General features: G+C 27.4%; 1 protein-coding gene and 1 long non-coding RNA gene across 3 annotated transcripts in view; both read right to left on the bottom strand.

The window, feature by feature from the left end:
* Positions 1-65: 65 nt before the first annotated feature.
* On the bottom strand, positions 66-1999 carry LOC139425127 (uncharacterized). The gene is made up of 2 exons (XR_011636356.1): positions 1882-1999; positions 66-245 (listed from the first exon to the last, which is right to left on the bottom strand). It is a non-coding gene; the product is annotated as an uncharacterized lncRNA (long non-coding RNA).
* Positions 2000-7968: 5969 nt separating this feature from the next.
* The window catches only part of LOC107449914 (aaRS-interacting multifunctional protein 2), a 12311-nt gene continuing 7515 nt past the window's right edge, over positions 7969-12764 (bottom strand). For both annotated transcript variants that reach the window (XM_016065590.4, XM_016065589.4), the window contains exons 4-5: positions 11537-11609; positions 7969-8338 (exon numbers count right to left, since the gene is read on the bottom strand). In XM_016065590.4, coding sequence (XP_015921076.2) covers positions 8014-8338; positions 11537-11609 — 398 coding nt within the window. In that variant the 3' untranslated portion in view covers positions 7969-8013. The remainder of the gene's footprint in view (positions 8339-11536; positions 11610-12764) is intronic.

Raw genomic sequence — 12764 nt, 5'->3', positions numbered from 1 at the left:
CCAAAATGATCATAGCCAAACCCAGAAGACTATGCCATAATGGGTTCATCGGGGCAAACTGATACCAGTGCTCGTGGACCATATGCAAGATGTCAGCAGGCACTGTGTCCACGACGGTGGCATTTCTCTGGTAGGGATAGAAAGCACCATCATAAGGCACTGCTGCACCAAGATTTGTTGGTGCTCCAAGCATTCCGCGAGGAGCCAAAAAGGCACTGGAAGACATGACGGAAGAAGTAAACTTGCTAAAAAAAGAAAGAAAAGTTTGTTTAGTTCCGCATTTCCTTTATGTAGATAAATGGAAATTTAAATAATTAAGTTTAAGAATACTATTTTAAAATTACCATTTTAAAATTAATGAAAATTATGTTTATTTAGTACTGTGGTTCCAACTAAATTCGAATTTTATTTCATTTTATAACAGTCGTTGAATAGTTGACCCAATTTTGAGTTTACGACCACCAATGTTCAACTCCGTAGCCTTGTAATTTTGAACCCAATCCAGAAGACAAGGGAATTGAAATATCGGATATATATTTCTAAATGGCGAATTTATATTTCAGTGACCAGGACCTGACTAACTTGAAATGAGGTAAAAAGTCAGATACGGTTTGAAAACCTCTATTCAAAATATGGTTTTTTAACACTTATTTTCAAAAATCAATTTTATTAATTTAAATATAGTTAAATTAATTAATACTTATTTATTTAAAGTAACGTAATTGAGCATCCAAGTTTCAAGACATACCAACCAAAATTCGCACTTTCGAACAAAGAGGATGAGTTAAATGTATCAAGTTTATCATGTTTCAAGGTTTTGCAGATGTTCAATAGAAAAATACTCTTTTTTTTTTTAATTCTAATTCATTATTTAAGTTTCTGAAGAAAAAAAAATGCTAGTATACTTCGTAATACGTTTTGTTATCTTGTTTTCTTCAATGATAATAAAATTAAATGTCACAATTATTCAAAGTATGAAACTACTTTATAATAACATTTATTACCAAAAATAATACTATCATAGCTTATATTTTTATTTTGAAATCTTTATTCTAATCGCACATGTGAAAAAAGAATAGTAATAATACTATTATTTTTCTAAGATTCAGTGAAAGTTTTAAAAGATCAGAAGTTGGAATTAATATCCAAATTTTCCAAAGAAGTCCATAGTTGAAGTAGAACACTTCAACTACCGACTCAACAACTTTGATAATTTACAGAATAGAAAAATATCTTGAAGTTATAATATCTAGATAAGAAAATTAATGCTGAACATAGCTTACATTCTTAATTTGAAATATTTCTTCTAATCACACACATGTGAAAAAAGAATAGAAAATAGTAATAATATTATTATTTTTCTAAGATTCGGTGAAAGTTTTAAAAGATCATAAGTTGGAATTAATATCCAAATCTTCCAAAGAAGTCCATAGTTGAAGTAGAACATTTCAACTACCGACTCAGCAACATCGATAATTGGGTATACTATAGCCTACGTCACAGATCGTGTTATTCCTACTAAATTTAACTAGTAAACAGCATTTTCTGCGAACCTGATTTCTAGCAACAAGTAAAAGCATCAAACGAAGTGTCTTGTTTATAAGTCGCTACTCGCCAGGTTGGAATTGTATTAGTCTAGTTCCTTTGGAAATAATTTATATTGTTGCTTTACCGAAGTTTATGAGTTTAGTGAACATATTTAAAACTCAGTTTATTAATTAAACGAAAAGGTAAATGTTATTCCTAGTAAATGGAAGTAGTTGTGCTTTTTTCATGTTATACCCAATTAACAGAATAGAAAAATATATTTAAGTTATAATATCTAGATAAGAAAATTAATGCTGAACATTATCTATAATAATAATCAAATTCTTTTTATACCTAAAGCTCAGAAATCTCCAAATCTACAGTAGTCACCCGCAAGGTAGCGCTGTGAAGCTTCTGTAGAAGAATGCTAGCCAACAGAACCACTAGGAACCGCTTTGCTTTGCACGAATGCGAACTTACCATGGTTCCGTAACGCTTTTATACCCCCTGACATAATGTTTTCGTCAAGCGTCTTAAACGGATTGATCATTCCAAAGGCTTCATTTCTTCTTCTAAGGCTTTTCTTCGTCTTAAGAAACAAGATTAAGTGTCTCAATCCACTTAATACAATATTCATGGTGGAAAAAAAAAGGAACATTAAATTACTATGACAGTCTTGTGTAAGAAAGTGTTGGTAAACCTACTTTTAAGTGAAACTATCGGATCTTTTTGAGAAAAACTATCTAAAGATGTGTTTTGGATCAAAACTTTTAATTTTTTTAACAAAAAAATCTATATCTTAATAAAATTCATTCTGATTAATTTGACAGCAAAATTTTGTTGTTACACCAAAAACTACAGGAGTTATTAATTTTTCCTGCAGCATATATTCACTGAATCTAATCAAACAATAAACTCATTTTTTTTTCAGAGTCGATGTCTTCAGAATCAGCCATATTTTCAGTTTTTTTGCTGTTAGCGCCTTAAAATTTCGTTTAAACTTGTAGGATTTGATTGATTAAAATAAAATTTTAGAAACCGAGTTATATGTTGATCATAATTAGTTTAAAAAATTTAATGTTTGAAGTTTAACAAACATAAAAAAAATATTTATTTTCTCATTTTATTTGCTAGTTAGTTTAATTACAAGAGTTTACATTTGCTTTGATGTTGCCAGTAATTTTAAACATTTTTAATAATTTTTGTGCCTTTAAATGGGGTTCACTTTAGAAAAAAAATAGACATTTTTAAAACTTTTGAACTTCAACAAAATAATTTATTTTAAAAGATTGTAAAACTTAATATATATCTATTCATATTGCAAAAAAAATAAAAAATCTGGATTCTAATATTATCTTTTAATTAACTGCGTCCTGTCGAAATTTTTCAAATGTTTTGCTTTTACGTGAACTTCAACACCTCTGCTATAAAAAAAATGATATAACTTTCGTTATGTAATGAAATTTTATTCATAAAGAAAGAAAATAAAAACGTTTCTGTGTAATTAGTTCTAAACATTATACAATAGTAGTTAAAACAAATAATAAATTTTATTAATTGAAAATTTCTAAAAATACGACACAATAGTAATTGGTAATTAATATATCACATATAGTAGCTAAATATACTATAGTTATGTATCATGAAGAAGTGCGTTGCTTTAACTTCTATTTGATTATTAACAAAAGGTTTTTTTTTTCCAAAAAAACATATTTTTAGTTTCTATTTCACAATTGATTAAAATAATTGTAATTTTACGTATGGGTATTAAATACGAACTTTAGCTTCAATAAAACGTAAACTAAAAATACTAAAAGTGTTAAATTTTTCTGGTTTATTTTTTTAAAAAACAATAAGCTTCGTAATAAGTATTACAAAAATTTCCCGCGCTGACAGAAAGGAATAGAAAATAAGGTTAGCGTTTGCATGATCTATGCAAAGCCTCTCTAATATTTATGCATGTAACTTATAGGTAATGTTTTTTAATTATATTTAGCCTGTAATATTTAATCGTCCTTTGTTGTTACATTTTTGAGTTATTTTGAATATTGTTTCAAATTAAAGGCTCAAAACTGAAAGTACTGTTTCTTTATTATAAAATAATTCTATAATATTACCTTATTACGTAGCATTTTACGATAAAAATCATTATCTAAACTTATTAACCTTTTTACAATTATTAAACAATAAATAAGTTATGTTTACTTTTTCTAAAACATTAGGATTCTAAAACATTATTAACAATGAACTATTTTTACTGCTAAATAATCTCTTAAAAAGCAATTAGAAATTTTTGTTGAAAAATGAAAAAACTTAAAAAATAAAAACCGAAGTTATAGATGAAATGGAAATATAGTTGCCAAGTTAAATAATTAGGTTTAAATTTTATCCTAATGAAATCGAGAACTAAATCAGAAAAACCAAAATTGTTTTAATAGAATAAAACATTTTGGGATCTTTCAATTAAATGCTATTAAACTTAGATGCAGCAGTCAGTCATCATCAAGTAATGAAAAATGTTGTAGCAGACGATGGGGCTAGTGAACAAAGCAAGCAAGTGATAAAGCCCTCTAGTATTTTCATTTAAATTACCTAGTTGCAAACTGATATTGGTAATAATTCGTCTGAGAAAAAAAATAATATCTTCATAACATTACATATTTTTAGGTATTTACATAAAAATAGGTATTATTATGATGCACTGACATATTTTTAAGTGTGTATCCTAATTATATCGATAATTGCTTGTTTTTTCCTAAAGACATTGATTCGCAATGAAATCCTGTCTCGATAATTTAAAATTTTCAATTTTATCATGATTTCATACCAATTTTCTCAAAAATTTGAAATAACTTTTACTTTAATAGGTTTTCTATAATATTTTTTTAAATTGCTTTTTGAAGTTAACATGGTGATAATTATTTGCAAAACTGATTGATAATTCGTCCTGTTTCTGTAAAAGCGTTTCACCGCCGAAAGAGTCCTCGTGCAGTGAAAGCAACACTGACTATTCTGTTCACCGATGTTGGTAGGTTCACCAGATATCGATGAGTTCAGAGTGATTTTACTTTTTAAGTCTTACTACGATAGGTTTCCTATTTTAGTTTTATTAATTGATTTTTTATATTAACATTGTAACATTTATTTGCTAAATCTGAACAAAACTGATTGATTCAACTGATAGGCTCGACAGATATCGATGAGTTCAAAAGGAATTAGAAAGAAAACCCAGGGTGTGATTTTCTTCTCTCTAATTAGCAAATTGAAGTTTTCTTTTAATGAGGATTGATGATTTTTTATCATTACGTAAAAAAGAGCGTTATCATCATATTTAATCTGTGTTAATCATTGCATTCTTTTTCTTTCTTGCCTTTTTTTCTCCCTTGTTTTATGTTGCACTTAAACAACTACTTTCAGAAACATGATATCCAAGCGCAGGTTGAAAACAGTATTGAGTTTAATATATGTTTTCTACCAATATCGTGCATTATTTTTTCTCCCGTACTTTTTAAAGAAAAGAAAATCAAATGCTGTTCTAAAAAGACAGGTTTTTCTAAAAGACCAGGATAGCCTGGTTGGTAGGACATGGGACTCTTATTCGTGAGTACGAATCCCCCCCCCCCCCCGAANCCCCCCACATTAAATCTGTTGCACATCCCCTGGTGCACATTAAATCTGTTGGAGACACAAAGTTCTCCAAATACCCATAACAAATCAATACCTCTGGAAAGAATACTTGAATTGGAGATAGATCGTTCTCCGATTCAGGCCAAAATTATAATCTGTGGATGAATGAAAGCAGTATGATTGGGTCCTACCTTTAAAACGGGTTGTGACGTATGGGTAGCTGAAATCGTATTCTTGGCTATAGATGACGCCACTTAAAAAAGAAGAAACGCAGCTTCATTTCAAGCAGGCTTGCTTGGGCAACAACAGGTTTTCTAAAGCTACTCGTCAATTGGTTACTGCCAAATGCACTTACGTCATTCTTTGACAAAGAAACTGTCACTTAGAGCCTTAGGGTGCGCAACCAAATTATTCAACAAAAATAAGCACCTTTTAAGCACTTTTGAAGCCTTCAAAAATATTTTTAAGCACTTTAAAAAATATCATAACTAGGCAGGGTTGGAAAGTTTTTGACAATTGGCGGTTTTATCTTGTTTTAAACGTCACGTCAAAAAAAAAAAAAAAAAAGCTTTTTGGCATTGTTTTTAACAATTGTCAAAAATTATGAAATTTTAAATCATGTAAAACGAATGGCGTTTTCATACGCCACGGACTTACAATACGCCGAAATAGATTGGGGTTGAATTAATTGTGAAAACGTTGAATAGAAAAATGCGAGCTGAGTCTTTTTGCATAATTCGAAGCGAAAATCAACTTAGTAAAGGAAAAATATCATTTTGAAAAAAGGGAAAATTAAGCACATTTTAAAAACTTCCAATGAAAAAAGCTCCTTTAAGGGCTTTTAAAAAACGAAAATAAGCACTTTTTAAAAACGCTACGCACAGTGCATGGAAATCATCGGAATTAAAACTTAAATAAATTAATATTACTAAACTAAACTCAGTGGCGCAACAGCTCATAGAGGGCCAAAGCCTACTGTGCCCATCTCAGTTTTCTTGACCTTGGGTTCTGGGCTGCAGGAGCAGATGTTCCAGTCAGATGGTCAGCCGAACCCCCAATGTTTAGTCAAGCATGCTTGTATGTCAAGCATGCTTGGTACTCATTTATCGACCCACTGAAGAGATGAAAGGTTGAGCAACCTTGCCCGGCCCGAGGATCGAACCAGGGACCTGTAGCACGACAGCGTGAAGCGCTACCGCTCAACTACCGGGCGTCAAATTAATATTATATAGATAAATAAGACTAAAATAAAAACTTTCTACGATAAATCTCAATTTTTTCCCCAAAAATTTCCCTCATTCTATGTGTCTCTCTTCCCTTACACTATTAAATCATAAATTTCAAATTTGGTCCAGGGTTGGCAAAAATGATTATTTTTTAAAAAAGTTATAAAAATAGGATTTTGTTATTTAAATTAGATTTTTTTAAATTAAATTCGGTTTTTTGATAATTTTACATTTTTTAAATCAAGCTCTGATAAAATATATTAATAACATTCATTATTATTCAAAAACATATCTAAAATAATACATTTTTTCAACTAAAATGATTACATTTATTATTTTATTACAACTAACTACTGAAAAATATAAAAAAACAAGTTAAATATATACACTAACTACATATTTAATAAGTTTTAAAAGTCGTGTTTTTAAATAAGTTTAAATCTAAATGAATTGAATTTAACTAAAACATTTTTATTAAAATCAAACTACTTGACATACAAACAGTGGAAAATTATAATTAAAGTTTCATCTATATTTAGCTTCTTAATTAATTTTCATTCATATTTAGTTTCTTCATTTATAATTCTATTTTGGACATCAAAAAATAATTTTATAAATATCCCTCTTTCATTATTTAGATATAGCCTTCATTATCATTAAAATCAGAAAAAATAAATAAAAAATCGTAACCTTAAAGAATATATATATTAATAAATTACATTATGTAAAAAAATTCAACTTAAATACTTCAAACAAATTTAATTGAAATAAATCAATGATTTAAAATAAAATAGGTGATTTAAATCATGAGAACCATGATTCCATCTAAATTACATTAAATATAAAATGAACAGTGTGCAAAAAAATAAATAAATAATAATCCTCCTCAGAATATTATTTTTGAATGCTAAGAAGAAATTTTAATGTATCCAAGGTAGTCCTTAAATAATTTTCTCTTTAACAAATCACATCCTTCAATTTTAGAATTGATAATCAAGTCTTATGATGGATATCAGTCGAAAAAAGCGTAGTTTCTAGGAAATGTTTAAAGTATGACAGTTAGTATATTTAAAGTCTACTTCTTGACCATTAAGACTGAATCATTAGAATCTGAAAATATGATTATTGAAACAAAAGTCATTGAGAGGTATGTTTTTTATTTAAGTACATTTTATATTTAAGTCTGGAGAATTATTACTCAATGATAAAATCAGACCCACTGAAGGAATGAAAGGCTAAGTCAACCTTACCTGGTCCAAGGATCGAACCCATTACCACTGAGCCACCAGGAGTCAATTTTGAAATAAAGATTTGTTTAGTTACAATTAAAAATCTAATATTAAATTAATTTAATGGTTTGTTCTCATTCTGTTTTCTCAAACATGCTGTCCAAGGGATTAGATGTAGGATAAATTATTTTATAATCCCAATGTATATAAATATATATATATTTGAGCTAGAATTGTAGTGAACAAATTAAGGTGATTACTCTGATCAAAATTGCAAATAAATTTACAGAAAGTGCCATTAGTTTTGATTTTTTTAATATAATATTAACAAAAATTAATAACAGAAATCAAACAATCAGTGACAAAATACATGTAAAATGTTTATTAACTATTTAAATACATTTTTATAATGAAATAAACTCATTGTATTTCTGAAAAAACTCACTATTAGATAGTGATTTAAACCATTTCAAAGCATTAGTTGGTAAATTTATATGAAGTTTTGCCTGAATAAGAGCACTCCACATTACAATGTCAGCAGTTGACAGACTATCACCGACCAGAAACGTGCTTTTCCCAAAGTGTGAATTAAGAGATCGCAGAATACCCTGTCTATCTTTAGTATTGCCATGAAGTACAGAAGTATGAGCGATTTCTAACCAATCATCAATGAGTGTAGAGGTAATTGGATCGTTTTCATAATTGAAAGATAATAGTCTTGAGATGTACCTATATATAAAATGAAAAATGATAGTAAAAAATGTGAATTGATTTATTGATTGAATGTAGGGCTTAATGGCACAAAATTCAAACAAGGACATGCTCCGCCAAACAATACGGTATAACAGTTTAAAAACAAAGGTCAAAGTGCATACAACACTTTCATTGTACAATTATTATTGATAAAATGGTACAAGTAAGTTTATATAATCAAATAAAAGGTATAAATAAAGTCAGATAAAAAGGTAGGAAAACAATATAAAATACACTGGATAAAATGATACAAAGGGGATATGATGTTTGCAAACTGAATAAAATTATAGATGGATTAAAACATTTATATATAGTTAAAAATACTAACAGCACATAAAAATGCAAAAACGTTAGCATTATGAATGTTATTCAATAAATTCTGTATGCATAAAATAGAACTCCCAAAAAAGGTAAAGTTAGAAATGTGGAAAAATACTTTATAGGTTTATTTGCAGTGTCTTAATATTTATTTTGCAAATATTTTGAAGTAGAGTTAGGTGGGATAAATTGGATACAAAATAAAGCTTTTTTTAAAAGAAGGCTCTAAAACCAAATAATTTAATATATTTTAACAAAAATTTCAATGCGTTTCATAAACATTACATTCATATAGATTAAATATGAAATATAATTTATCTATTTTGTTTATTTTCTTATAGTAATGCATCCAAAAGAACATGTTTTGTCACACCCTCGTGGCAAAGTGAGGATAGGTCTAAAATTAGTGTATATTTTATTAATATTTTTTAGATATAAAAATGCTCTAAAACAAATGTATTTCAATTATATTTTTTTTTAAAAATGTTTAAAAAAATTTTTTTTCTTTATTATTAAATAAAAGAGTTAATGTACTAGGATATCAAAATTATGTTTTACTTAAGATGCAGCATTATTTGCTAAACACTACACAATTTCTTAAAAAAGCAAGACAAGTGTTATGGTTTTGGATATACTTGATATGTGAAGGAGAGAGTAAAAATTAACATCTATAGTGATAATTTAAAATGTTTTTACTATTTATAGCAGACCTGCATTTTTATACAAATGAGTTATTTTAAAGAAATTGTTTTGTTTTCTATGAAAAAACTGCAATATGAAGACAGAAACTTATGTTAAAACTCATCTATATCTGTAAATATGCTCACTAAGTTGTACCATTCTGTTATTTTAGTCATATTTCCTAATTGTATAATATGTCCGTTATATTATTATTTACCTCTTAACCATTTAATTCTCTAAAAAAAAATTTATTTAAAAGAAATTTTGCTTTCAGTGCAAAAATTATGTGTAATCAAATAAGTAGATTATTTTTTAGCTATTTTGTTATAAAATATAGAGTATTAGAAACTTAATAAAACTAACACAGAAGTAAAAAAAATACCCGTTATACAACACTTAGCTAAGCCTAACTGTATACCCATAGAAAACAATTCATAATAAAAAGAATTTTCAAATTTATTCTTAAATTCCTATGCATATTTGCTCCTTAGACGTTTTTCTACAAGTATGAACTAAAATTAATAGTTTTGCCAGGTTTTAATGATATTAGAAGAAAGTTCCTCAGCAAATAAAACTAACACACTGCGTAAGTTGATCATAAACAGATAGTCTGCAAACATTAAATTTTTTATCAGTTCCTAAAACTAGAATGTAAATGCTTGCTGCAAACAGTAAATGTCTCTAAAAATAATAAACAAATTATCTCAATTTAAAAGGAAAAATATATGTTGTTTTTTATATCTCCATTTTACCCTATTTACTACACCAGACCCTATATTTTATTGTTTATTTTGAAAATAATCTGAAAAAGTAAGTACATTAGTAAATTATAGATATAACCAGTCCCATAAATATTTAGAGTTTAATTATTGAAATTTTCTTTAAAAAATATTTTTTTCTGTTTCTTAAAATTTACGTTTACAATAGAAAAAAGTTTTTTAAAAATTATTATGCACTATTGTTGATCGCTACTCAATTTATATTCAATAGTAAATACTATAATGCAAAATCTTTTATTTTCTGCGGCAAATGATAAAAATTATAACTATGGCAACAGGTAAAAAATCTTCTAATCTGGTACTGGAAAGGCATGCAGTTGAAATTTCTTAACTAATTTTCAAAAAATAAAATTTTTGATACAAACATTTATCATTAAAATGAAGACATGTAGAGCAATTACAGACATGGGGGTGTCTGCTTTTCAAATTCAGAAAGAAATAATACATATAACTTCAAAAAAGCTCAAATTGCTTAATTCTATATAGTATAAACTTATATTCTATATAGGTATATACCTAATATTGATAAGTAATGCATGAATTTACTATTTAAAAAAAAAAATAACGCTTAAGTGTTGCTTTCTTCATGAATATTTGTTGCAGACAGATTTTATAACTCTTGGTAGAAAAGGGGNGCTTAATTCTATATAGTATAAACTTATATTCTATATAGGTATATACCTAATATTGATAAGTAATGCATGAATTTACTACTTAAAAAAATAACGCTTAAGTGTTGCTTTCTTCATGAATATTTGCAGCAGACAGATTTTATAACTCTTGGTAGAAAAGGGGGGGGGAGTTTATTTCTAACACCATAATCTGGAAAATGAAATCTTAATAATTACAGACAAATTGTAATAATTTGCACCTTTGCAGACACGTCTTTAGGCACAAGTTATAAAAAAAATTTAACTTGAAAGAGACATCCTTTTTTGACAAAGAAAAGAGATACACATAAGCAGATAAACATAAAGAATAAAGGCAATTTTTGAATTTTGTTAAAATGCTCTTTCTTTTAATTAATAAAAATTAATTTTAAAAATGCATTTACAGAATAAAAATATATTTTTATAATAAACGATAATAAATTGGTTATTAAATAATCTGTTTCATAACAACATATGTATTAAGGACATTCACAAATAAAATTTTACTTTTTAAAACTAATTTTTTTAAAAATTGTTATTTTTTTAAAATTAAATTAGAGGAAACTTTTTCTTTAATCTTAGTTCTTCACTAAAATTGTACAAACAAATAAGCTTATTGGAAATTAAATTGCAAATAAAGACACATTATTAAGGAAACTAAATTGTAAGACACTTGAGAACACAAAAGAAAAAAGTGTTTTATCAGGTTAAATAATGAAAGATGATAAAGAACAACATGTATTTACCTAGCAATATTTACTTCACCTTCAATAGGTCCTTGATGAATAGGATTGACCACCATTTCATGATCTTTTGAACCTAAACATATAAACAGAAATGACAAATAATGTCTAAGAAATATGAAATGTTATATCCAGTATTTTTTTGAAAACAAAAAAAAATTGTACCAAACTTCTACAGCACATAAATAATATTCTGCACATAGGGAATTATAGAGATTTTTTACAATAAAACTCATAGACTACATAACTTTAACAATTAAAAGTTGATATTCATTTAAATACCTTTCAGTTTCAAAAATAAGAAGACTTGAATACAAAATTTTTTGAATACAGAAGAACTGAATCAATACAAGTCTAGATTTTATGAGATCATAGGTTTGACGAAGAAATTTTTAAAATATGGTAGTTTAATATTAAAAAGCCTTTATGAGAACCATGTAATTACAAGCATAATTCAAATATAAGAAATTTTTACTAAATTTTATCAAAATTGTTATTAAAGCTATCAAAAAGAGCATTCAAACGTTACTGAAAATTCCATTCCTAATGAGATAGGTTAAAAACACCCTCTCTATAGGAATGGATAATTAATAATCATAATAATATATCAATGATAAATAATAATTAATAATTTCCTGTCAAGTACATTAAATTACAAGCAATTACAAGTATTACAAGCAATTGCCGAGACTGAATCCCACACACTTCTTCTTCTTGGGCACTACAGCCTATGACAGACCAAGGCCGCCTCAAAAAGTTTTTACCATCTTGATCTATTCTTTGCCATGGCTTTCCAGTTAGTTTATACTTTTTATATAGCTCTGATTGTAAAGGGTGCGCCATTTGTTATTCTCATTGACTGCACCAAAAATTCTTCTAGGTATCCCTCTCTCAAAAATCAGCAATTTGTTCTCTTTTTTATTAAGAGTCCAGCACTCACTACCATGTAGGATCACAGGCCGTAGGAGTGGTTTGTATATGTTAATGCTTGTCTTTTGTTTAAGAAATTTACTTTTTAGTTAGAACAAGTAGAACAACATTTTAAACACAAGTAGCGCTTGTTAGCCATTGCTAAACAGCTATCGATTTCATTATTTATGTCATTTTTTGAAGGTTACAGTAGTCCCAATATATTTAAATTCATCAACAGCTTCAAACTCATAATCATGAATCCCACAGAAATATATATATATATATATATATATATATATAATTGATTTTGATAATTTTC

The sequence above is a fragment of the Parasteatoda tepidariorum genome, chromosome 3, assembly GCF_043381705.1.
Source record: "Parasteatoda tepidariorum isolate YZ-2023 chromosome 3, CAS_Ptep_4.0, whole genome shotgun sequence".
In the NCBI taxonomy this organism is placed as follows: domain Eukaryota; kingdom Metazoa; phylum Arthropoda; class Arachnida; order Araneae; family Theridiidae; genus Parasteatoda; species Parasteatoda tepidariorum.
The sequence above is the reverse complement of the archived record's forward strand: the minus strand, read 5'-3'. Positions and strand labels throughout refer to the sequence as shown.